The 27,107-nt window shown below is 42.3% G+C and overlaps 2 protein-coding genes across 7 annotated transcripts in view; one reads left to right on the top strand and one right to left on the bottom strand.

Moving 5' to 3' along the window:
- Positions 1 to 8,072, top strand: part of LOC121575167 (SPRY domain-containing protein 3) — a 48,882-nt gene extending 40,810 nt beyond the window's left edge. For all 3 annotated transcript variants that reach the window (XM_041888077.2, XM_041888079.2, XM_041888078.2), the window contains 4 exons: positions 4,333 to 4,390; positions 6,295 to 6,405; positions 6,593 to 6,714; positions 6,978 to 8,072. In XM_041888077.2, the coding sequence (XP_041744011.1) occupies positions 4,333 to 4,390; positions 6,295 to 6,405; positions 6,593 to 6,714; positions 6,978 to 7,112 (426 nt within the window). In that variant the 3' untranslated portion in view covers positions 7,113 to 8,072. The remainder of the gene's footprint in view (positions 1 to 4,332; positions 4,391 to 6,294; positions 6,406 to 6,592; positions 6,715 to 6,977) is intronic.
- Positions 8,073 to 8,542: 470 nt separating this feature from the next.
- LOC121575168 (LIM domain and actin-binding protein 1-like) overlaps positions 8,543 to 27,107 on the bottom strand; it is a 31,333-nt gene continuing 12,768 nt past the window's right edge. For 3 of the 4 annotated variants that reach the window (XM_045223020.1, XM_045223021.1, XM_041888080.2), the window contains 8 exons: positions 20,400 to 20,861; positions 13,460 to 13,514; positions 12,898 to 12,995; positions 12,093 to 12,158; positions 11,603 to 11,654; positions 11,198 to 11,280; positions 10,915 to 11,048; positions 8,543 to 10,580 (listed from right to left, as the gene is read on the bottom strand). In XM_045223020.1, coding sequence (XP_045078955.1) covers positions 9,494 to 10,580; positions 10,915 to 11,048; positions 11,198 to 11,280; positions 11,603 to 11,654; positions 12,093 to 12,158; positions 12,898 to 12,995; positions 13,460 to 13,514; positions 20,400 to 20,861 — 2,037 coding nt within the window. In that variant the 3' untranslated portion in view covers positions 8,543 to 9,493. The remainder of the gene's footprint in view (positions 10,581 to 10,914; positions 11,049 to 11,197; positions 11,281 to 11,602; positions 11,655 to 12,092; positions 12,159 to 12,897; positions 12,996 to 13,459; positions 13,515 to 20,399; positions 20,862 to 27,107) is intronic. The other variant, XM_041888081.2, reaches the window with a different exon arrangement.

Here is a 27,107-nt window from a genome sequence, read left to right as displayed (position 1 = left end):
TTGTGGTCATCCTCACAATTCAAGCCAGTCCCCAATGAAAGCAATTCAGTTTCTCCTAATAGCAACCTAATGCTTCAACCCAACTCTCCTTGAATAGTCCAACAAGTGGCCGCTCTCTGATACAGCTATCGCCATGCAATTCTCATTTGAAGACTTTTCCTACAGTTGTGGTCAAAGGTTTTGAGAATGACACAAGTATTTGTCTTCACAAAGTTTGCTTCTTCTGTGTTTTTAGATATTTTTGTCAGATGTTACTATGGTATACTGAAGTATAATTACAAGCATTCCATAAGTGTCAAAGTATTTTATTGACAATTACATTAAGTTTATGCAAAGAGTGAATATTTGCAGTGTTGACCCTTCTTTTTCAAGACCTCTGAAATCCGCCCTGGCATGCTGTCAATTAACTTCTGGGCCACATCCTGACTGATGGCAGCCCATTCTTGCATAATCAATGCTTGGAGTTTGTCAGAATTTGTGGGATTATGTTTGTCCACCCGCCTCTTGAGGATTGACCACAAGTTCTCAATGGGATTAAGGTCTGGGGAGTTTCCTGGCCATGGACCCAAAATGTCGATATTTTGTTCCCCGAGCCACTTAGTTATCACTTTTGCCTTATGGCAAGGTGCTCCATCATGCTGGAAAAGGCATTGTTCGTCACCAAACTGTTCTTGGATGGTTGGGAGAAGTTGCTCTCGGAGGATGTGTTGGTACCGTTCTTTATTCATGGCTGTGTTCTTTGGCAAAATTGTGAGTGAGCCCACTCCCTTGGCTGAGAAGCAACCCCACACATGAATGGTCTCAGGATGCTTTACTGTTGGCATGACACAGGACTGATGGTAGCGCTCACCTTGTCTTCTCCGGACAAGCTTTTTCCCGGATGCCCCAAACAATTGGAAAGGGGATTCATCAGAGAAAATGACTTTACCCCAGTCCTCAGCAGTCCAATCCTTGTACCTTTTGCAGAATATCAGTCTGTCCCTGATGTTTTTCCTGGAGAGAAGTGGCTTCCTCGCTGCCCTTCTTGACACCAGGCCATCCTCCAAAAGTATTCGCCTCACTGTGCGTGCAGATGCACTCACACCTGCCTGCTGCCATTCCTGAGCAAGCTCTGCACTGGTGGTTCCCCGATCCTGCAGCTGAATCAACTTTATGAGACGGTCCTGGCGCTTGCTGGACTTTCTTGGGCGTCCTGAAGCCTTCTTCACAACAATTGAACCTCTCTCTCCGATAAATGGTTGATTTAGGTGCAATCTTACTAGCAGCAATATCCTTGCCTGTGAAGCCCTTTTTGTGCAAAGCAATGATGATGGCACATGTTTCCTTGCAGGTAACCATGGTTAACAGAGGAAGAACAATGATTTCAAGCACCACCCTCCTTTTAAAGCTTCCAGTCTGTTATTCTAACTCAATCAGCATGACAGAGTGATCTCCAGCCTTGTCCTCGTCAACACTCTCACCTGTGTTAACGAGAGAATCACTGACATGATGTCAGCTGGTCCTTTTGTGGCAGGGCTGAAATGCAGGGGAAATGTTTTTTTGGGATTAAGTTCATTTTCATGGCAAACTTTGCAATTAATTGCAATTCATCTGATCACTCTTCATAACATTCTGGAGTATATGCAAATTGCCATCATAAAAACTGAGGCAGCAGACTTTGTGAAAATTAATATTTGTGTAATTCTCAAAACTTTTGACCACGACTGTACAAGCCCAAAACTTGAATGGAGAAATGGGCTAGGGACTAAAATGTTGTGACAACCCTAATAAAATAATTAATTGCCTGGCAGTCTGATGTCTTTTAATACAATTATGAAGAAACAGCTCTATATGTATTGTGTTTAGTGACATTTACCATTAAACCCAACGCAACCCAATACCATCACAATTGCAAAACACTATACAATTTGGGACTTTTACCATTGAAGACCATTAGAGACCATAACATTGAAACCATTAGAGCTGCTGTAGCCTAATGGTTTGCTTTGTTCACCAGGAATGGTCTAACAATAAGTAATCCAGACCTTTTTTGAAGGGAATAAACTACACACACCCAAGGGGCCATTTCCTGGACACAGATTAAGCGTAAAAGAAGGACAAACTGATTTGCTTGAATGGAGGACTAGCATGAATTGTGAGGATGACCACAAATGCATTTTCATCATGAGACAAATCTATTGGTTTTCTACCCAAAGTTGCAAAGAAAATGTTGTGATCTATTTAATAAACACAAGAGATCAGCAAAATTGATAAATGTGGCGTTATAGCAGGAGCAGCGGCATCTAGTGATCAAAACCTGGTACATTCACACTACTTTATGGTAAATAATGCAAGCGACTTCAATTACTAATTTCTCTGAACAGGGGAAAAAAACATCACCAGATTCACAGGGAATACATAACATAGTATGGAGGAGCAATACTCCAAGCCGCAGCTTCATACTACTTGTCAAACATAGAGAACTGATACTGTATAGTGCAGTGGCGGTCGGTGCCGTTTAAGATAAGGGAGGACAATAAAAAAAAATATGAGCATGGCCTTATTTCTATTACAGCATATTAGATGACTCTCATTAATATCCCATTCACCCAGCTCAATGTAACATCAATATATTTAGGTTACTACATGATCATCTGAATTTCCCTATACCCATCATGAGGTTGCTACAACCTAGCCTATGAAGGAAAGTTTACAACGTAGGTGCACAGGCCAAGATCATTTTTTATAATCAAGGTGACACAGTGACACATTCAATACCGCCTTGCACACTCTTGCCTGTCTCTAGCTGATCTAGGGTGTAATCATTAGTCCAACAGTTGCAAACGAGAGTTTCTATTGGACAAATTCAGGTATGTTTATCCCTGTTTCGTTCCATTTGCTTCTGTTTAAGAAATGTTTTTCAACAGAATACACCCCTGATCACATGCAAACACAGTTCACTTTCATAGCAGGCACATACAAACAGCATCATCACTTTGCTTGTTGGAATTCCTACTCGTATCTACGCACTCTCCTCCTCTCTCACCTTTTCCCTTCACTTATGGACTTCAGTGCAGAACACATCAACAGTCTGTGACCAGGCGAAAAAACCTTTCCAAGCCAAACCTTCATATCATAACCGCTAACCGCTACACACAGCCTACATCGTTTTCACCATATTATCAGTACAGTCAGCAAGCACTTTAGCAGTTATACCTGCAGGACCCGGTGGCAATAAATTCATAAAAGCAAAAGCTTACCTTGACTTTGAAGAGTTCCAGTGTTGGATAGTCAGCTAGCTAACATAGCAGCCCTTTCTGTTTGAGCCGGGTGTTTGAGTAGGCTAAACTAGCTAGCTAGCTAATTAAGTGAAAGTGGAAAAAATACTACAAAATATAGCTATCTCTCTCTCTCTCGCTCTCTCTCTCTCTCTCTCGATTCTCCTTCATTTTTAAAGAAATGTATTTGTTCAAAACTGTTCAACTATTGTCTTTATCTCTTTGAGTCAACTACTCACCACATTGTATGCACTACAGTGCTAGCTAGCTGTAGCTTATGCTTTCAGTACTATATTAATTCTCTGATCCTTTGATTGGGTGGACAAAATGTCAGTTCATGCTGCATGAGCTCTGAAAGGTTGGAGGACGTCCTCCGGAAGTTGTCATAGTTACTTTGTAAGTCTATGGAAGAGGGTAAGAACCATGAGCCTCCTAGGTTTTGTATTGAGGTCAATGTACCCAAAGGAGGACGGAAACAAGCTGTCCTCCGGCTACCCCATGGTGTTACCATACAGAGTGCTGTTGAGGCTACTGTAGACCTTCATTGCAAAACAGTGTGTTTTAATCAATTATTTGGTGACGTGAATATATTTAGTATAGTTGTATCCCAAAATTATAGCTTTTTTAATGTTTCACTATTTTTATGAAATTCACTGAGGGGGATGATCCTCCTCTTCCTTCTCTGAGGAGCCTCCACTGGTATACTGGTTGTTGGAGTGGGCTTGGCATGGTGTGTGGGGGGTACATGGGTGGATTTTAACCATTTTTCGGGGGGTTAATCTTGTTTTAGTCATTGGTAGGAAAGAGTTTGGTCCAAATCGGATTTTGGGTACAATATTTATTTAATGTTATCTGAATCCTATCAATTAAAATGCCCAATTTGGGTGCAATCAATGAGCTTAATTTCCCAGAGATTAAATGAAATTTAAACAAAATAATGTTTCAGATATGGCAGTCTTACCATCTCAGATTGTTCTGAAATTGTTTCTGTAATTAGAAACAGATGGGTGTCATGGCTTGCTGAAATGACCATTCATGAGTAAAATGAGACCTCCTTGACTTTGTATTGACACAGGATTACCCCAAAAACAGACACCCTGGCTGGAGCAGGGGTTCCATAGCCTATCATGCAGGTGAGTATCCTGAGTCATGTAACGTCTGTCTGTCCTTCTGCAATTGTTCCTGCATGATGGTTTGGTTGGTTGTTTGAATGTGTCTGTCTCTGTACCTGCTTGCCATACACTAAACATGTGACTACTGTAGTTTAGCATGATTCTAATTATTGGTCAGACAGACTCCTGCCTTGAGACATGTGCACATAAGTCAAACTGTCACACAAATATCCCATAACCCAAACTGTTACACAAATCTCCCATTGATGTCAATATATGGTTTCTGTAAAGCTATCTTATCCTGGTTTATCTTAAGTTAGAATTCGGCCCACAGTGTCATAGTAGTATGAAAGCCTTCAGTTCATAGGGAGGAAGCAGTCAACCTCATACTGTATAGAACAGAATGCATCCTTCCCTGACTGTATGAAAGGCCTGTGTGGTGTAGCCCTTGGCTAACCTATAGAGGGAGACGGAAAGAAAAGTGGTCCAACTCAAGTACATAGTGCACTACTTTTGACCAGAGCCATATGAAGGGAATAAGGTGCCATTTGGGGCTTAGCCAGCTGAGAGGAGTTGTTCAAGTCAGCATGTATGGTGGGATACCCTGATCAGTGTGTTTCTCTTATGATAAGCCTGTGTGTTTATCACTGCTTATCTGTCAAAGTCGTGATTAGGTGAAACCCCACCTAGTGATCTCTTCATGTTTCATGTGTTCCATGTCATTGTTTCCATGGGGATACGCCCTTTCTCTCTTCCAATAATACACCCTAAGGATTAGACACATTCCCCCTGACCTCTGGTTGATAGTCATCCATTCCACTGGCCAGGGAGGTTGCGATGAGAACAAGTGGAGTTTAAGTACATGTTTTGAGGCCAGGCACCCCACCCTAATAAGATTTTTCTCTTAATCATATCACAATCAACTTTTACCAGTTGAATGTACACACAAATATAATACTTTTTTAAATAACAATTGTTCTGAAATATTGCATAACATATGCAAATAAGATGATATTTCATTAATTATGCACATACTGTATTTGCATATACAGCTAATACATTTTTCTCGACACTAAATATTTGGGTTTCATTTTGTTAAGAAACTCCAGGACTGGACTTACTCAGACCAGATTATGGATAAATACTTTTAAAATCTTTCTATCTGTAAAATACTAAAGACATATATACGTAAAATGCTTTTTGGGCAAATTTTCCGCGAACAATTGTTCTATAATTTTTTTAGGACAACATATCAACAATTTCCTTTGAATAATTAGGAGAATATATCGAAGGATAACACACACACTTTGGTCAATGTGTAGATGCTTCTGAAGCTGAGAAAATGTAGTTGGCATGTGGGAAGAGTCTGACTTTCGGGAAATGGCCATTAAAGACAAGTACACTGAATTTAGCCTACCAATCATCAAAGGCCTATTTTGACCCAATCACCATCTTTTCAAAGTAAGTTACTAAATATAGTCCAGTTTGTAACATTCTCTAATGTTCTGAGGGCAAAAGGTGTTCCTAATGTGAAATATTGATTACAGTAGTATGATAAATTAAAGAAAATATACATTTACATGAAGTTGGTGACATTTTTATCTGTACTTTTTTAAAGTACTCATATTTATGGACAAAAATATCACAAAATCTCAATTTATAAATGTAATTTCAGCCTGTGGTACCCGGCCTTAAGCACTCAGGAGTCGGAGTCTCACTCATTCTGAAGTTCTGGGTTGGACTCATTTCCTTGTCAATTGGCAATGCAGGAGATTAATAGAAATAGGAACTTTCTGTTTGCCCTGAACTGACTGAATTTGCATGGAAAGGCAGAATGACAACTCAAACTCACACACATGCTCTCTCATTCACATACACACGCTCACTCTTCGCTCATAGATCTCTCATTCCTTCCTCTCTCTCAGATGATGGGAAGCTATTCCAGGGTAGTGGGGTGGGGGACGCCTTTGGCCCTCGCTGTTTTGAGGGGGACGTCATGGGCTGTGGCATCATGTTCCCACGGGACTACACGGGAGGTGAGTTGAACAATAGGCTGCTGCCATCTTATACCATACAAAATCCCCACTCACATTTCCTGCTTTCTTTTATTCTCCAATAACATTGTTTGTTTCATGGTTGTCTGTCTAATACGTTATGTCTCCTCATCTCCCTGTCTATCAATCTGTCTGTGTCTGTCTGACCATATCGGTGTGGCTCCCTCAGATGACAGTGACGACGGGGACTTGGAGGTCCGGCCCAAGCAGCAGCGTGTCCAGAACGACCTCTACATGAATGATGAAGACGAGGAGGAGGATGGGGAAGAACAGGAGGGGAGTAAAGTCATGGTGAGAGACTTATCTTTTGTCTACATCAGCAAACCTTCAAACGGGGCCAGAGCATTAGCTCAGTGGGAAGCAGGGGAGAGGAGGTATGACAAATTAGTTATGGGGTTTTAATGTGATACTTGGTTTGATATGGGAGTTGTCAAACAGTAGGCACTGAAGTGGAAATTGGCAATTTGTGTTGCTATCCTCAATTGATTGAAATGAAATGTAGCCCAACCCTGGTGTGAATATTAACTCACTGTCGCCCCCTTGTGTTGTGCCAGGTGTTCTTCACGCGGAATGGGAAGGTGGTGGGCCGTAGGGAGGTGGCAGTGCCAGCAGGGGGGTTCTACCCTACCATCGGCATGATGAGCACCGGGGAGAAAATCAGGGTGGACCTGCACCCCCTCAGTGGCTGATAGAGGGAGAGGAGGAGAGGGTAGCGACATGATGATGATGTTAGACCAATCCCAAGTCTGCTGTAGGGGAGTTTGTTTGGAGTTCTCACTCCAGTGCAGGATCCCTCCATTTCACGTCACTCCTGGATCCAGCATGTTGCCTGGGAAGTTCCAACTCGGTTTAGTTTACTCTGGTTGACTCCTAACATAAGATTAAAGTCATGCTACTATATGGTAGGAAGATGAATATTATTCAAAGCTGATATATCAATATTATACTGCATGGGTGCCTCAAGAAAGTGCTTACTGTTATCATGTCAATAGAAAATGCTAGAAACGGTTTAAAGGGAGATCGCTGGACCAATCCCAGGTCCTTAAGCAGCAATCAGTCAAGTTTTATTAGTTTAACTCTATTTTGAGATTATTAGAGGAATTAATTCAAAATGCTGTTACATGAAACCTGCAGCAAAGAAATGCAACTCTCAGGTATGCCAAAATCAAAATGACTGTAACAACTATGATGCTGTGTTATGTTTCTTTTTTCTAAGACTATCATGATGCCATATCCTTTTATCACAAGCACTTTATTCTAGATATACTGGATTATGATGCACTACAGGCTTTTTGTTCAGCATTTCTCTGTTTTCTCTTTTGGGTTATTTTATTGGTTAATGACAGGTTAAATGAAATACTTGATCAACAACATTTGTATTTGTTTTTCGATTAATCTTCTGTAATAACAGAACTGTACTCAAGCAAGCAATGTGCTAATTGATTGCATTTTATGATTTCAAAAGGGAAGACCATGCACTGTACTCACAACTGTTCCTTACAGAGTACCATTTTATTTCATATAAATCACCAATTAGGTTAATTTAATCTTACAGATCATAGATATGAATGCGTCACCTATAAAATGTGCAATTGTATGCAATGTTTAAATACCTAAATAAAGATGAGAATCTATTTCTATACAACGGCCCGCTTTGTGTGGTTTTTATTTTCTCTCCATGACACTCCTGGGATTCAATCCGGACTGTGTTTGTTTTCAATTAAAATTGTCAAAAATAAACATATGTAGCTTCTTAGCAAAGAGCAATTTCTCAAGCAAGAATTTCGCTAGGACTGTATTAGTGGGGAGGGGAAAATTGAAAACTAGCTGTTATTGGTAGAGAGGTTTGGAACTCCCTTATTGGTCTATTAACTAATTTACTGCCTGGTGACATGCCACAACTCCATCCCACCAAAACAGGCTGAAATTTCAAGTGGTCTTACACTGAAAGAGCATTATAATTTTCACAATATTATTCCAAACTCAGTGTGGAAATATATATAAAGCACAGGAAAATCTAGTTTTTGACTGCACTGGGCCTTTAAAAGCTGCAGTGTCTACAAGGGCGATCTGATTGAATCCCGGCCATAGTTCATGTACTGAAACAAGACAACAGATGTATCAATGATATAGACCATTTATTATTTATTTCAAACATACTTTGAGACTTAAAATTCCAAGATATGAAAAATGTTTGGTCCTCCTTAAAGTAAAGTATAAAACATGAGGGTAAGTTTAATAATCTGTGCATTTATCCACTTTTCAAAATTCATTATAAAATAGGATGCTTTTAAAACAATTCAAAACAGGCACTGTGTCAAACGACAACTAAAAACATAAATCCAGTAAGGTAAAGGACCCAAAAACTAATCACAGAAAATACACTGTAGGTTTAGTCGGCCAGGATCAATTTACCACATTCTATCACAAGCCTTTTTTGATTCTCAAGTATTCTCAAAGAGATGAAGCGACTGCTTGTGATAATTTTAAAACGGCTCTTCTCCTATTATCCATCTGGCAGTTGTATGGACTAGCCCACTTAGTCTTTCTTCATCAACAAAAAACTAAATGTTGACCAAAGATAATTTCCAGTTTAGAGAATGATATAGCTGATGTAATACAATGTAATCTTTACTATATTATATAAAAGCTGTATCATAAATATCGTAACTGTATTCACTTCCAGTTTTAAAAAGACACAGACCAGCCTTTCCAGCGTAAAAAAAAACATGGAAAACAGTACTAAATGCTTTCAATCTAATCGGCTACAATCTACCACTCCCTTCTTTCAGGCACCCTCAGAAAACAAAAGAATCAGGCTATTTGGTTTTATGTAGTGTAGTAAGACTGATTTATTGCTAACTTTTCTAGTGTGAATGAAACAAACAATCAAAATGATCACAGATTGCACCCAAGCAGAATTTATTTTAGAAAGTGGGTCCCCATGCTTTTATCCCTGCACTTTTAAAAACTCCCTGGGTTATATATAATGGACGGGAGTACTAGGGACAGAATGTGTTGGCGTGTGTATCGAGACTAAATCCAGCCTGATTCAGAGTGGAGTGTCTGTTCAGACATTATCTTCCTCCTCCTCCTCTTCCTCATAGTAGCGGTTCCTCTTGATCATCTCCTCTACGGTGAGCTGCTCCCCCTCCCCATCGCCCCCCTCCTCCTCGCCCTCCCAGAAGCCCACGTCCTGGGAGCTGCGGTTGTGTTTGGGCTGCGGGGGCGGAGAGGGAGACGCTGGGATATCCAGAGAGGCGCTTTGGCATTTCAGAGAAGCCTCTTCCTCTTTTACTTCTTTTCCTCTCTCCATCGGCTCTTCTCTCTTCTCCTCCTGCGCCGCCGGCAGACTCTCCACCTCCTCCTCGGAGCTGGTCTCTCTATTCACCACACTGCTGCTGGGCGGGGCCGGCTTGCGCTCCTTTTCTTCCTCCTCTCTCCCCCTCTGGGGTTGGAGTTCTGGTTCCCTAGGCATGGAGCGGCTGTCCTCCAGTGACCCCCTCCTCTCCAGCAGGGATTTGAGGGGCCGGCGGGGCTCCCGTGGCCCGAGGGCATTGGTGGTGGTGAGGCTGGGTGCCACTGAGAAGGGCCGACTTCGCTCCTTCAGAGACGAGCTCCTCCTCAGGCTCTTCAGCTCGGACCTGTCGTGGCTCAGGGTGGACGATGACACCTCGCCCTCCGGGGGCCACTTGGCCCTCCAGGGCCGGCCCACACCACCACCAGCCTCCAAAATTGGAGAGGTCCCAGCATCGCTGTCAGCAGGAGGGGGCCAGGCAACCCTCAGCTTGCGGGCCTCTGGTATTTTCTCGGCGCTGGAGAGTTTCTCGGTGGAGGTGGTGTGGCTGCGTGTCTCCAGAGAGGCAGTCAGGTCCGTCACCTTGGCCAGGGGAGACTCCTCCACCGTGGGGCTGGGCTGCTTGGCTGAGGAGGCTGGACGGGATACCGCCGCCACTCTTTCTGTCTGCTCCTTTGGCCTCTTCTCCACCTCCCGGTCTACTCCCTCTTCCTCCTCCTCTCCCTCGGCGCGGGGCGTCCACAGCTCCTTGTGGGGCCGGTGGCCGAAGCCTTCGTCGTAGTTGCCTTTGGCCTTGAACAGCTGGCTGAAGTGGGGCTTGCAGTAGACATTGCCGTGCAGAGAGGCGTAGTTTCCCAGACTGAACAGCAGAGGGCAGCAAAGAACCACAAAAACATACTTTAGATACATGCAGACACAAGACACCGGTTACTAAAAGTGGTCCTGGATTTACGTGATATATCATACAAATGTACATTCAAAAGCTAATGTTCCTCCAATTGATTCGGCTTGTGATAAATTCAAAAGGCATTTTGTAAAGGTACTGTATTATGATGCACGATACACAATACTGTTTTTGCATGTTCTTTGTTCTTTCTCCTATGGTTTCTAAATGTTTTGGAATGTGAAATTTGTATAATGTTATTATATAATGTTATTTGAAGTGTCCCGTGGCGAGTGAGTGTCCCTAGTACCTGAGCTTGGTGTTGCAGTGGAGACAGCGGAAGCAGGAGGTGTGGAAGATCTGGGTGTTGGCCACCAGCCTCTCCAACGGGTATACCGTCTTCAGGCATGCAATGCACGTCTCCCTCACGGGCAGGCAGAACTTCTACACACAGACACTTTAAGAATTGACCTTTCATACACTACATTGTGGTTGTCAGTAACAAGTCTTATCGTCAGAGATTTGATAGCGGTCCTATCGATTTAATACATGATGTACATGTCATTGTGATGGAGGTTATGGAGGGGACTCACCCTGGCTGCCTTGGTCGGGTCACTGTGGGCTGAGGATGGAGAAGAGGTACTATCCTTAGAGGTAGGTGTGTCCATGCCATCACCTGAAACAGACCAAACACACAACATACCAGTGAGACTACAGGGACTCCATCTTGGCTCCAGAGGAAGTCAGAGCAGTATAACAATAAAAAAGGGAGCCAGGCTTTTCACTAGAAATTCTTGAGATGAGTGAGACCCCTAAACACAGAGCAGTAACTCAGGGTAACGAACCAGTCGGCGCGCCACCCCTCTCTGCCCTTTAACCTAGAATACAGAAGACCAATCAGAGGCGAGAGCAGCTGGGTGCGGTTCTGTCCCCAGCACCCCCAGCCGAGAGCTGTGGGGATGACATCATGGGAGATAGGGAAATGAAAGCTGACTCACCATTGGTCTCTGCTACAGCAACTTTTCTGCTGTAGGACTCTAAAGCCTGGCTCTGAGAGAGAAAAGGAGAGAGAAAACCTTGTTAGCAATCAAATCTACAGTATATAGCTTGTTCACTCATATACAATTGTACATAAAAATCCATGAAAGAGTTTACTGTCACTATGTATGTGTATTCATGTTTTAAAGCAGGTTTTTTAGGAGACATCAGTCTTGTAGGAGTTGATTTACTTACAGCACATCAGCTTTCATTGGTTTACAGTTTGTATCCGTTTAAATGCTGCTCCCCTATCCAATTCACTAATCTTCACACACAGTGTATAATTTATCTCACAGACTCACACTGTATGTTTCCTCAGTCAAGCTCTCGCTCACACCTCAAAACCACATTTCTCAGACGCACCACATGCACGCACACAGACGGACACGCATGGACACACACACGGACACACACATGGACACACACACGGACACACCCGTAGGTACTGACCACAGCCACACCACTAGGGGGCACAGTCTCCTTGAGGCTGCCGTCCTCTCCCTCTGACTGACTGGCCTGCATATGAACAGAGTGGTTGATCAGTAAAAGAACAGCGACAAGAGAGACATGAAATGTCAAACTAAGGCTGTTTTTACTAAATATGTGAAGTAAGATCTGTCTTTCTTTGACATGCAACTTTTCCATTTCTCCTATCCTTCCATTAGCCTTGGATGTGGTGAGACCAAAGCTTCTGGACTATTAAACAAGAGTAGAGGATCACTTCTTTCAAAAAAAAAAAAAAAAAAGATGTTTAGGTCTGGTGACTGAGTCCACAGTGTCTCTAGCTTCTCCTAAACAAAGGAGACTAAACAATGTGAGGAGAGGGGAGTGTTTAAAAACAACAGACCAAAATCCCACTATTTTACCATGCCTGCTTTTTTATACCAGCTTTCTCATATATATCTGAAAGGGGTAGGGGGTAAAAAAACATGGTCAATTAAAACCCACCTAAAGACCTAGTCGTGATTTTCACAGACCCTGTAACCCAAGTACAGGTATTGGGTCTGTGTGAATGGTTCTCTGCTTTTCTGCAGGTAAATTCATTAACACTTCCATTGTTTAACACCTCCCTAATTTGAAATCCAAACAGCCCCCACCCCTTCCAATTTGCCAGTTACCCACTGATATGTTTAAAAGGGAAAAGTGGTAAATAAGGCTGTTTGAAAGGGGGCCATTGCCTTATATTTTTTACAGGTAATATACCACATCTTCTGTACGAAATTGGTATAATTAACACAAACACACGCAAACTCACAGTGCGTGCTAGTGGGCCCTTTTTGGTAACGGCTGATTGGTACTTGGCCATTCTTTCCTTCAGGGAGGTGGTCTCCAGAACTCTGTCAGGGGATAACACTGTGAAAAAAAATCACAGGTTAGCATCTATAAGGTTTCTTGCTCCTGATCCCCCACCTAGCTCTGCTGCAATGTTGTCAGAAGTCCTGGATGTGACTTTTGAGGACTTTATGCCATGCCTAAAAAAAATATGAAAAACACTGGCCTACATTAGCTACTATGAAAAAAAAAAACAGGGGAAACTGTTTATGACTTGAGTAAATAAAGCTGGTCTTTTTAGATGAAGCAGTGTATTAACTATGAATTTACACACTTCTGTCTCAGTTCAAGCACAGCCGTTATCATGCACCCGTGAATGCACACATTGTGTTCCCATCTGTAACGTTCATGGCTATTATAACTGCAGTGGGCACCTCTATTCATGGGATCCTTTTGTCAGTTGGTGCCTAGTAGTGATATCAGATACTGTACGATTGTACTGTATGGGTCTAGTGCAAATGTGTGTGTCCATGCCCATGCATTACCTCCTAGTCTCTGGTCCATGTCCTCAGAGGAGCTGCTGTGTAGTCCCATCCTCACCTGGATGATAACACAGGGGTCAAGGTTCAGGGTTCAGTTTATTACACAACCTCCGACAGGACTGTCCGATGTCCTCACCGTCACCCCAACAACCACAGTCTCCTTCTGCTTTCTCTACATCGCTCTCTATGCCTTAGTAGTTAGTCAGCCTCTGCTGGGACACTCTCAGACAACCCCATCATTGGTCACTTTTGACCAGCCCCACAACTCATCACAACTTCCCCCTATCTCACAATGGTTTGGCCCATCAACATCAAAACCAGATCCTGCATTTCCTTTACATTAAAATGAGCCATTGACGGTTGCTTAAACAAACCCCTATTCACACTGGCACAAACACACACACCCATTGGGGCATGTGCCATTTCCCCCCACACCTTGCTCTAGACCAGGGGTGTCAAAGTCAAATGGACGGAGGGCCAAATAAAAAATTTTGCTACAAGCCGAGGGCCGGACTGTTCGAATGTTCATTGAAAATTTTTTAAATGACGCATATAGTCTAGTGAACCTAATTGAACCTACTGAAAACCTAACAAATATATTCCAATATGATCAGATAAATAAAGCAATATTTTCTTATGGCTCTGTCAGTAATCTTTAATTTTCAACAGACACAAAAGACAAATTTCCTTTATATAAAAATCCCCATAACATGAACATTAAATGAAAGAAACCGGTATTCAAGGCACCATCAGTAGCCTATATTTTCTATTTTAGCAAAAAGTGGGCTAAATTTACTTCAAAGAAAAAAACAATAATAGCAATTTTCTATCATCCACTCAACTGAAATATTTTTAAAATATAATTGGATTGAAATACAATAAAATAAAGTGCAAAAATCTATTAATCAAAAACAACACTTTGTTTAAGGAGAAGTAACATGCAGTGAAAACAAATATTAAACTTTAACTTTTAAACTTGAACTGAGTAAAAACTCTAAATATGTGATTGCACAGTAATGTTCACTTGTTTGAGGTTGAGGGTGATACTTGGTGGTGTCCCATCTTTTCCACAAGTTCATCAATGTTCGGGGTAAGGCTCTGAGCTGAGGAAATCCTCAGAATTGAGTGGAGGTGTTCAGCACTACCTACTCAGTAAATGGCCGGGCTGATTTAGCGATCTCTTCTGCCAAAATAAAACTGGCCTTGACAGCAGCCTGGCCTTGTGATTTGGCTTTTTTGAACAGAGCCTGTCGAGATTTGAGGCCTCGTTTTAATTCCTCTGCCTTTTGTAGCCTTTGTTCCATGTCCATATTCTTGTTTTTGTCCGCGTGTTTCGTTTCATAATGTCGTCTCAGATTATACTCTTTCAGTACCGCCACACTTTCTCCACACAGAAGACACACAGGTTTTCCAGCTACCTCCGTGAACATATACTCCGACTCCCACCTTGTTTGAAACCCCCGGTTCTCAGTGTCCACCTTCCGTTTTGCCATTTTTGATGGGTATCTGAAAGTTAATTTTACTGTGATGCTGACGACTGCTGTGCCAATAAATATTGAAATGAAGCAGCCTACTGCTCGGTGCGTCACCGTTGCATTGTGGGAAATGTAGTATTGGTGCGTGTAAAAGATCTGCGGGCTGCCGGCTTGCTGCGGTCTGCGGGCCGGTTCTAATAATAAATCAAGATCATCCCAGGGGCCGTAAAAAACCTTCTCGCGGGCCGGATGTGGCCCGCGGGCCTTGACTCTGACATATGTGCTCTAGACCTAATCAAATAACAAGCCTTCTCATCAGTGATTAATGTAATTTGCCCGGAGAGACTGATAGCAGTAAGGAACACTTTACAGTTAAACACCAAAACAAATCACCAAATACCTATGGTGTTCAGGTTTCAGAAGAAGCTCAATTGTCTCAAGTTGCTGAAATGTTTCTAACTTGAACAAGATGGTGAATTTACGGCATTCTGCTAATTTTGGACAGCAGATGCAATGAAATTGTACAGCTAAATTCTAGCCAGTCTGTTTTAAACTACATATTATGCTTAATGCTTTCTTATCATGGAAAAGAAACAAATATGACAAGACAAACAACATCAGACGTATTCCAGCTAAATTACTTCTAGCACCACACAACGGATCTGTTAACCATGTAATGAACCACATAATGACTTACCAGATGGGAAAGGGAGACAGGCACCTCTACACCACCACGAACCACACATACACTACAGCAGGGATCATCAACTAGATTCAGCCGCGGGCCAATTCTCTCTTGAGTGGATGGTCAGGGGGCCGGAACATAATTACAATTAATTTGTAGACTGCAAATTGACTGCAAGAAGCCCAAACAGATATATTTGACTAAAACATAATAATTTCAAACCTTGCTTACATTTGTATAGGATCACATCTCTCTATTATGCGTGGGAATACTTTGGAACAGATTTCCAAAATTAAAATCACTTGAAGCTGGTATGCTGGTGTTTTTATAGTCTTACATCCATCAACAAAAATAAAATAAACAGTTACTCAGAAAACTTGGGAGGGCCAAATAAAATCACCTGCGGGCCAAATTCAGACCGCTGCCTGCCAGTTGGGGAACCCTACACTACAGTATGTACACATAAGCGTGCGGACACATCTACACAGTGTTAATCCCCTAATAAGCTCAAGAGGCAGAGCCATTGTCAGACAGGACCATCTGTCCCCCCACTAACTCCACCATGACACAGCCACTTTACTCACCAATACGCACGCACGCACACGCACACACACGTAGACTACAACTGAAAGCACATAACAAGTAGGCTATACACCCACCTCTCACCTTAACCTACAAAACACTGAAGATGCCCTGTTACAATGCCATAACAATGTACAGGCTAGGAGAGAGGGCAAGTCACAACAGGGGGGCTAGGGAGAAGGGACACTGTTCAAACACAGACAGCTGGCCCAGTGAGGGTATCAAGGTTAAAGGGATAGTTTGGGATTTTGGCAATGACGCCCTTTATCTACTTCCCCAGAATCAGATGAACTTGTGGATACAATTTTTATTAGCAGATACTCATAGACTTCCAGTCATTGTGCTAACACTAGTTAGCATTGGCTTGCGAAACTACCTCTAACTTCATTCATACTGGACAAAGATACATAAAAATGGTATCCACGAGTTTATCTGACTCTGGGCAAGTAAATAAAGGGCCTCATTGCCAAAATCCCGAAGTATCCCTTCAACCCCTTAGAGTCAATTGATAACAGAAAAATCTGTTTAAACTAGAGACATCTTTTTTGCATTGGCTGCGTGTCAATCCACCGCATCCGCCTATGTCGCACTTCCGCATCTGCGGTGAAAGGTGGCAGAGATAGAGCAGTGTTTGTCAGACCATGACACATCCCGAAATCGGTCTTCTATCGAAAATGTCTGTAGCGTCCGAATGGTGTAACATACAAACTACTACTATATGGAGAGGGGAGACTCTCGTGAACACTATGGTGACTCGTCTGAAGTCGGTACGTCGATGTGCCAACGTCTGTTTGGCAGCGTCCGAATCGTTTGGGTTACAAACTAATGGGACCCACTGTAGAAAGGAGAATTCTCACGCCTACCCCAAAAAGGGGTTAAAAGTGAAAAAGAAAAAAAAACATATTTATTGCGTTTTTTAAAATTATCTCTTAGATTTAGGACAGAAACTTCAAAACCTTTTTTCTTATGATTTATTTTTTGACTGTCCTTTTTGCCATTTATGAATGTGTTATTCAATGCATTTCTATGGGCTTTAGTATTACTATTATTTATATATATATATATATATATATATATTTTTTTTTTATACCTAAAGGGGTCCTACAATTCAAAATCAAATATCTAAAAGATCCATAGTATGACCATCTTAAAGCAATTCCATATGTCAGCTTAGAACCCCCCCCAACATCTTAGACTCTACAGAATTAACAAACACGAGCATGTGTGTGTGTGTAGGTGTTTATTACAGCACACTGATGTGTAAACCAGATGGTCAGGCTTAAGCAGTAATCCTGGATACAGATGAGTGGAGGAGGTATCTGGCCAATTAAAACAGACTGGGCCTTCGGGAGTCAGCCATAGCCAAGTCAATAACTTTTTACATTGTACTTGTGGATTGCAGCTACAAGGTGTCCATAATGTTATGTATTGAAAAGTAATTTCCTAGTTCACTCAAAGAATTGCTCATACAAATGTTTTACAAGAGCACAGAGTGGAGTGTGATGTTATGTTAGAGCAGAGAAGAGAAGAGTGATAAGTCCTATAGTTCACTGAGGAGGACAGGTTGAGACAGGACCAACTGATTCCACTGCAAATCAAACTATGTGCCAAGAGCTAAATGTTGGCCAAAATAGACCAAAACAACAACCAAGCAAAGAGGCATGACTCATTTTAAAGAGAGGACAAGCATGTAATCTACACAATTTATCAAACAGGCTAAAGCTCGTACCCTTTTCAAGCAAGCGTGAATTGAATATGTAGTCTATACAACGTGACGTAGTCTCAAACTGTTCTTTGCATATCCAAATGGTCTGGGTCTAACTAGGTAACTATGGTAACTAGAATCATACATAAACTATGCAAAAAACACCACGCTATGTTTTGAATATTGGGGTAGTAGAGATAAGGCTAATGCCAGTGGCAGGCAGTACAGGGTGTCGTTTATCTGGGTGACAGCCAGGTAGTGAAACAGAGCCTTATCTGCCCCATCTTTAACCTTTTATGCTCAGGACCCATTACAGCTCATACAGTTACAACCGAGGGCTGATCAAAAACATTAGAGACAAAGAGAAAGGGTGGAACACAGAGAGTAAAAGAGAACTAGAAACAAGGAGTGTGTGAGAGGTGAGGGAGAGGTTATAAAGAGAAAGACACAAAGAGGCGTAGAACTAAGGAGAGAGGGAAGGAGAGAGCGAGAGAACATACTGCAAGTTTTTGATTGGAGAGAGAGAGAGAGAAAGGAGTTTGTGTTCTGTAGGAGCAGGGTTTGTGTGTGTGGGGGGGGGGCATACCACTCCCATGACATCATTACTGCTGTAAGACAGTATCAGCACAGAGCAGGCACTGAGCTAAAGCTGGGGCAGGGCAGGGTGGGGGGGCACTAATGTGTGTGTGTGTGTGAGAGAGACAGATATAGCATGAGTTTGTGTGTGTACACCTGGAGACGCATCTCCTCCCCCCATGCACTGGCATAGCGATGCACTGGCGTAGCTTTTGTGCGTATGTGTAGAGGAAACACACCGAGTAGTGAGCACAGCACTCAGACCAAGACGAATCGAGGTTGACCTCCTACTGTCACTCCCCTCTTAAAACCCCTGGCAGTAAATTCAGCAGAAGTCCAGAAGCATTGTCATTGTGGAAGCTTCGTCTGACTGACTGGCTGAGAGGACAAAGACTACAACACTACCACTGTTCTCAGACCAGTCTCCCTGAGGAGACACTGGGGGAATTTCCAACAGGTAGAACTAAGTATTGCTAGTGGTCATCATGAACACACTTAACAAAGAGATGAACACCAAGGCGTGGTGGCAAACTCACTCCAGTCTGAGTCGGACTCCACAGCCTTGCTCTCCCACCTGGACCATGCATCAACACTGGGCTGGCTAAGCTAGGGTAGCCTACACCAGACCACCAGGAATATACAAAGTACTATGGTCTCAGAGTCACAAAGTTTTACTCAACTTTTATTAGACGAGAAACCTGAGGAAAATGAAAAAGAGGAGAAGCAAAAGTGCACAGAGGAGTGCAATCTTGTGTGATGCTGAGAGAAGAGGTGGGGTGGGGGCCATGACGGGTGAATACCTAACTGAAGGAGAATGACAGGACACAGAGAGGGAGGGAAAATTCCTATCGTGGGTCTTTGAAGAGAAAGACACATGGACCAGAGACTAGGAGGAATGCGGGTACATTCTTGACCCTGGGCTATTATGGCGTGTGTGTGTGTGTGTGTACACTAAAGAGGGGGTTGTTTAAGAGCGGATAAGGGATAGGACAGATGGGCAGTGTGGAGAATTGAGTTATATAAACTTTTCGAGGGGACAGAAAGAGTGTGACTGAAGGGTTGAGTTAGTTAGGCAGTAATGGGACAGAGGGCCGGGTCATTAATATGGCCACTAATGACTGACTTCTCTCTGCTAATATCTGAGGAGCCATAGGAGACCCTCCCTCTGAGTGTCTGGCGCGAAGTATTTCACTTCTCAACTGGGGGTGTCTTCGTCAAGTCAGTGTATGTATGCATGTTTGAGTTTCTAGACCTCTAGTATGAGTAGGTAAGATAGTTTTAGCAAGTTTCCTCTACGTGTGTGTGTGTCTGAGTGAATGGGTGTTCTGTCTGTACTTAGTGATGTGCACTGAGACATACAGTGGTCCTTGGGGTGCCTTATGAAGTCAGACAGGGCTTTTTGAAAGGCACGAATGCCTCAGGTACCAAGGCATGTGACTGCTAGCATGACTACACTCCAAAAGGAAGGCACCATGAAACTGTCTGGCTGTGCAACAGACCAGGAGTTCAGCTGCATCCCAGCTGGATATGGGGGGCTAACCAATCACACACATTCAGATGACTGACCTGACCCCACAACCATAATGAGCAGCTACATGTTGAGGAAGATGCCAAGAGATGGAGTGAGAGAGAAGTATCCTTAGAGCAGAGAGGGGGAGATACTGTGTAGAGCAGTGGTTCCCAAACTATTTCACTCGGGCCCTCCATTCCATCATTGAGGAACACTTCCGAATCACTACCCAATTTCGAAGTTGCACCTTGTGCATTCTACTATTACTCCGCACCCCCCCTAGGGGACACGCCCCACAGTTTGGGAACCACTTTTGTAGACAGATACATACCCACAGTGTGTTTGTGTGTGTCTGCCTGAATGAGAAAGTTTTAGAGTAAAATGTGTGTGTGAGTCTGTATCAGTCTTACCCTTCTATTGGTGCCCTCTCCCTTCTCAAACATCATCTTCAGGCTGTTGAGAGGCACGCTGGGTTTCTCGATGGGGCTGCAGGGGCTGGGTGGTACCACCTTGTCTTCCACCTGCATCAGCCCTTCCTCCTCCTCTCCCTCGCTTGGCCGCTGCTCTTTTCTCTCCATCCCTCTCTCCGGTCCTTCCTCGGCTATAGCTGCTGCTGCTGCTGGGGGATACTGGAAGTGGCTGTAGGCTGTGTCTTGACCACCCTGAGTGCCCAGAGATCGCGGGGATTTGGCTGGGGGGCGGTGCTCGGTCGGGGGCACTGGTTTGGTTACGGCTGGGGGGATAAGGCGGGCGCGGGGTGGGCCGGCGGGTAGCGGGGCGGGTTTGTCTTGGCGAGGTCCCGGCTGCTCCCAGCGCTTCTTCAGAACACTCAGGTTCCCTGAACGCAGAGTGGGAGGCAGGCTCTCCACCGACTGACAGGAAGACAAGAGAAGATTAGAGAATGGTCAACTGGAAGAATGTCTTGAAGTTACTGACTGAAGCAATGTCCTGAAAAAGGTAATATCGACCGAAAAGTTAACCACCATGTAAACTGTACCGAGGTAATTGTGTGTAAGAGTAGTCTTGTATGAGAAAATACCAAAATACAGTACCAATTTCTAACAGTTAGCAATAATACAAATAGTCACCGTCTCATTTTTGAACTGTGTGGAACGAAACCATTACCAACAAAATAGTAATCACCAGTTGCTTCCAACATTCTACATCTACCAGTCAATCATGTCCAGTATTATATAATCCAACTTCAAGCAACCAGACTGCAACCAAATTAAACAGCAAAAAAACTCAAACTCATAACCTCATTCTTCACGAGGCCACAGTGGGAAAAGACTGCGGACAGCGGTATTTGGAAGGAAAGAGAGATTAAATGAGCAGCTGTTCGACCAGCCACGAGAGAGGAGCTGTTGTCAGAGTAGCTGGCTGGTAGCTGAAGTCAGAGCAGGCAACTATCAGCTGCTGCACACTCCACTCCACAAAGGCAGACAGTCTTGGCTAGAGATGGAGACAGAGCAGGACTGAACATGGAGACCTCTTTCTCAACCGTATTCCATTATGTGGCAACGTACCTCACCTTTACCTGAAAGTACAGGAAGTGTTCTCTGCCCTGCTAGGCTAGGCTCAACCATCCATTAAGCTCCTAACTCCTAACTTACGCCGAGCAGCAAGCTGAACTACCATGGGACAACAATACTCCATTATATGATGTCAATGACTGATCTTCATTAGAAGATATGGAAATGAACGCCCGCTTGTAAACGGTCTGTTTAATATGGGGAAGTTCTGAAAGGTATATGAAACAATATGGCCCTTTGAAAGCAGAATAGAGTCAACTAATAAACTTAGTTTACATGGGGAACTCAATGTTCCTTTCAAGGAACCGCACTGGGCTATGGTAATCAGAGCTCAACTCAGTACAAACTATCTAATCACACCCATGAAGAAGAGTAACAATATGTGATCTAAATGGTAAAAATGACATCCATAAGACAAGCTCCAAGCAGTAGGTAACCATCAACATTCACAATGCCCTAACAAAGAACAAACCTGACTTTTCCCTTCAACGTGATAATGAGGTGGTCAACCATATAGTAGTGGACATCCATGCAAACTTGACAGAGCTATAAAAAGCTGACAAGAATTCCTACTGTCATCACATTGATCACACCACAACCAAGCAGCAACTCAGACAAACCTAGCCTGCACATCAAGCCATGTTTCACCAACAAAACATGTGACAGAAACGAGATGGAAACACACATGGAAAAGGAGGAGAGCAAAATATGGGAGATATGAATAAAGAGAAAGAAGGGAGAGAAACCCAAATCTGACAAACACACACAAAGACAGTAGGACACACAATCGCTCTCTGTGTGAGAGCAGCTGGAGTACAAGAAGTACAAGGAAAAAGGAGTAACAGACAATGAAAAGTTTGTTCCCAGTTTTTTTTTAAAGAAGTGGTGAAACCTGTGAGAACGAGTCGAGGCGTAACGGGGAGGCTAGGTTGCAGGCAGGGACAGAGTCCTGTAGCTGGAATCAGTCTGCCGTCCTTCCCTCTGGTCTCTGTGCTGAGTAAGGGTGATCAAGCTCTCCCAGATGTTAGCAGTTAGAAAAACTCTGCAAGTAAGAACCAGCCCACCCCCCATCAAGACCAGGAAAAAGAGAGAGAGAGATGGAGGCAGAAAAAATATCCCAGGAAACCAGAAAGCAGGAAATGATACATTTGGGAAATGTTTAACTCTTCGCTGACTGAGTCTGGGGTTCTTTACTTTTCACTTCTCAAAGTTTATCCCCAAATAAATATTGTAAATATGTGTTTATTTGTGTGTGTGAATCCAGCATAGACATATGGCTGAAGTTTCAGGTATTCTGTTGTTGTGTGAGCCAATGTCAGACCCATACCCATGCACTGAAGTCATGTCATCCCCTAACATTTAACATGTGTCATGTTACAGAACCTCATGCTGTCAGTGTTGAGATCTGTGATCACCAATCACATCATGACATTCAAATTCCAGACAGTGTTGTTGTACAAAACCAAACTCTTCTCCTTTTAGGTTATATATTTTCCTTGAAAACTGGATCATTAGAAGTAAGAAGTCAAATCATCAATGTCACTGCTCCTCACATTTTACCCTTTGTCCTCAAGACACTGCGTAACCTACAACACATGATGTCCCGTTTAACCTATTGAGACATCTCAGCCATCACCACTATTGAACGAGAACACACACACACACACACTTACTTCCTGGTCAGAACCCTAACTGTGACTCAATCTGCCTGACTCGGCAGCAGTAGAAGGGAGGACCACATGTTGAGAGTTAAGGAGTGGCACATTCATTCCCCTATAAAACGATAATTAACTTCTGCGTGTCTTTTGCGGTTAGAGAACATAATAGATGTGATTAATTAGGAATAATGATACCTGTAATTACATACAGAACCATGACTGATAATGGTCACAGTTGAAGGGGGAATTATACTGAACAAAAATATGAATTCAACATGCACCAATTTCAAAGATTCTACTGAGATACAGTTCATATAAGGAAATCAGTCAATTGAAATGAATTAATTAGGCCCTAATCTATGGATTTCACATGACTGGGAATACAGCTATGCATCTGTTTGTCACAGATACATAAAAAAAATAAAAAAAGTAGGGCCGTGGATCAGAACACCGGTCAGTATCTGGTGTGACCACAATTTGCCTCATACAGCGCGACATCTCCTTCACATAGAGCTGATCAGGCTGTTGATTGTGGCCTGTGGAATGTTGTCCTACTCCTCTTCAATGGCTGTGCAAAGTTGCTGGATATTGGCAGGAACTGGAACACGCTGCCTTACAAATCGATCCAGAGCATCCCAAACATGCTCAATGGGTGACATGTCTGGTGAGTATGCAGGCCATGGAAGAACAGGGACATTTTCAGCTTCCAGGAATTGTGTACAGATCCTTGCGACATGGGGCTGTGTATTATCATGCTGAAACATGAGGTGATGGTGGTGAATGAATGGCACGACAATGAGCCTCAGGATCTCGTCACGGTATCTCTGTGCATTCAAATTGCCGTCTATAAAATGCAATTCTGTTAGTTGTCCGTAGCTTATGCCACCCATACCATAACCCCACCGTCACTATGGGTCACTCTGTTCACAACGTTGACATCAGCAAAACCGCTTGCCTACACAACGCCATACACGTGGTCTGCGGTTGTGAGGCCGGTTGGAAGTACTGCCAAATTCTCTAAAATGACGTTGGAGGCAGATGATATATAAATGAAAATTACATTCTCTGGCTACAGCTCTGATGGTCATTCCTGCAGTCAGCATGCCAATTGCACGCTCCCTCAAAACTTGAGACATCTGTGGCATTGTGTTGTGTGACAAAACTGCACATTTTAGAGTGGCCATTTATTGTCCCCAGCACAAGGTGCACCTGTGTAATGATCATACTGTTTAATCAGCTTATTGATATGCCACACCTGTCAGGTGGATGGATTATCTTGGCAAAGAAGAAATGCTCACTAACAGGGATGTAAACAAATTTGTGCACAACATTTGAGAAAAATAAGCTTTTTGTGCATATGGAACATTTCTGGGATCTTTTATTTCAGCTCATGAAACATGGGACCAACACTTTACATGTTGCGTTTATATTTTTGTTCAGAGTAGATTCCACACAATCAATATAATATTAAGAAGACTGCAGCGCATAGAATTAAAAAGGTCGGACATTATTCATTCTGATCAGACAGGTTTTTTACATGGACGATAATATAAGGCAAGTACTGGAAACAATAGAACACTATGAAAAATCTGGGAAACCAGGCCTGCTATTTATAGCAGACTGAAAAGTAATTTGATAAAGTACGACTGGGGTTTATATATAAATGCCTGGAGCATTTCAATTTTGGAGAATCTCTTATAAAATGGGTTAAAATCATGTATAGTAACCCTAGGTGTAAAATAGTAAATAATGGCTATTTCTCTGAAAATGTTAAACTGTCAAGAGGAGTGAAACAAGGTTGTCCACTATCGGCATATCTATTTATTATGGCCATCGAAATGTTAGCTATTAAAATCCAACAATAATATCAAGGGATTAGAAATCCAGGGCTTAAAAACAAAGGTGTCATTGTACGCTGATGATTCATGTTTCTTTTTAATCCACAACTTGAATCCCTCCACAGCCTCATAGAGGATCTAGATACATTTTCTAACCTCTCTGGATTACAACCAAATTTTTATAAATGTACTATATTACGTATTGGATCACTAAAAAATATAACTTCTGCATTACCATGTAGTTTACCAATAAAATGGTCTGATGGTGATGTGGATATACTCTGAATACATATCCCAAATGAAATAAATGATCTCACTCCAATACATTATAATAGAAAGTTAGCAAAAATAGATAAGATCTTGCTACCATGGAAAAGGTATTATCCCAGTTTACCTATTTGCTTATGGTCTTGCCTACGCCTAGCGAACAGTTTTTAAATTATATGAGAAAAAAATTATTATATTTTATTTGGAACGGCAAGCCAGACAAAATCAAATGGGCCTATTTATATAATGAATATGAATTCGGAGGACAGAAATGATTAAATATTAAAGCATTAGACCTATCACTAAAAGCTTCAGTCATACAAAAGTTATACTTAAATCCGAACTGGTTCTCTAGCAAATTACTAAGATTGTCTCACCCATTGTTCAAGAATGGCCTTTTTCCCTTTATTCAGATTACAACCTCTCACTTTCAGTTATTTGAAAAGGAAATCATCTCCCAAATATCACTATTTCTAAAACAAGCCATAGAAAGTTGGTTGCAATTTCAATTTAATCCTCCAGAAATGACAGAACAAATTATGCAACAAATATTATGGTTAAACTCAAATATACTAATTGATAAAAAACCATTATTGTTGGACAATTTTTTAAAAATGATATCATTTACGAAGATTATACCTAGGTAGGACTGGTGTAGTTATGTCGCACATACAGCTAACAAAAACATATGGACATGTCTGCTCTACCCAAAATTACAACCAAATAATTGCAGCATTACCGCAAAAATGTAAGAGGAAAGTAGAAGGGGTAAAAAGTAAGGAACTTGTCTGTCGGCCCTGCATTAAAGAACATAATTGGTTAAAGAAAATTGTGATAAATAAAAAAGTATACCAGTTTCATTTAAGAACCAAAGGATTGACAGCCATCCCATATAGATTGCAAAATAGTTGGAAAGAGATTTTTGACGTACCGATTCCATGGCATAGTGTTTATGAACTGATACGCAAAACGACACCGGATTCAAAACTTATAATTTTTCAATTTAAATTATTATACAAAATTCTTGCTACTAATATAATGTTATTTATTTGGGGGATACAATCTTCCCAGCTCTGTAGATTTAGCTGCAAAGACACAGAATCATTAGATCATTTGTTTTGGTACTGTCCATTTGTAGCCGTTTTTGGACACAGGTCCAGGAATGGCTAAAGGATTGCAATATTTACCTGGAGCTAACCTTGCAGATAGCACTACTGGGTGATCTGAAAAGTCATAGTCAAATCGATCAATAATACAGCAGCTTGCAAAAATATTCACCCCCCTTGGCATTTTTCCTATTTTGTTGCCTTACAACCTGGAATTAAAATTGATTTTTTGGGGGGTTTGTATCATTTGATTTACACAACATGCCCACCACTTTGAAGATGCAAATATATTTTTTTTCAAACAAACAACAAATAAGACAATAAAACAGAAAACTTCAGCGTGCATAACTATTCCCCCCCAAAGTCAATACTTTGTAGAGCCACCTTTTGCAGCAATTACAGCTGCAAGTCTCTTGGGGTATGTCTCTATAAGCTTGGCACATCTAGCCACTGGGATTTTTGCACATTCTTCAAGGCAAAACTGCTCCAGCTCCTTCAAGTTGGATGGGTTCCGCTGGTGTACAGCAATCTTTAAGTCATACCACAGATTCTCAATTGGATTGAGGTCTGAGCATTGACTAGGCCATTCCAAGATATTTAAATGTTTCCACTTAAAACACTTGAGTGTTGCTTTAGCAGTATGCTTAGGGTCATTGTCCTGCTGGAAGGTGAACCTCCGTCCCAGTCTCAAATCACTGGAAGACTGAACAGGTTTCC

Source organism: Coregonus clupeaformis, chromosome 10 (assembly GCF_020615455.1).
Source record: "Coregonus clupeaformis isolate EN_2021a chromosome 10, ASM2061545v1, whole genome shotgun sequence".
Classification (NCBI taxonomy): domain Eukaryota; kingdom Metazoa; phylum Chordata; class Actinopteri; order Salmoniformes; family Salmonidae; genus Coregonus; species Coregonus clupeaformis.
The sequence above is the reverse complement of the archived record's forward strand: the minus strand, read 5'-3'. Positions and strand labels throughout refer to the sequence as shown.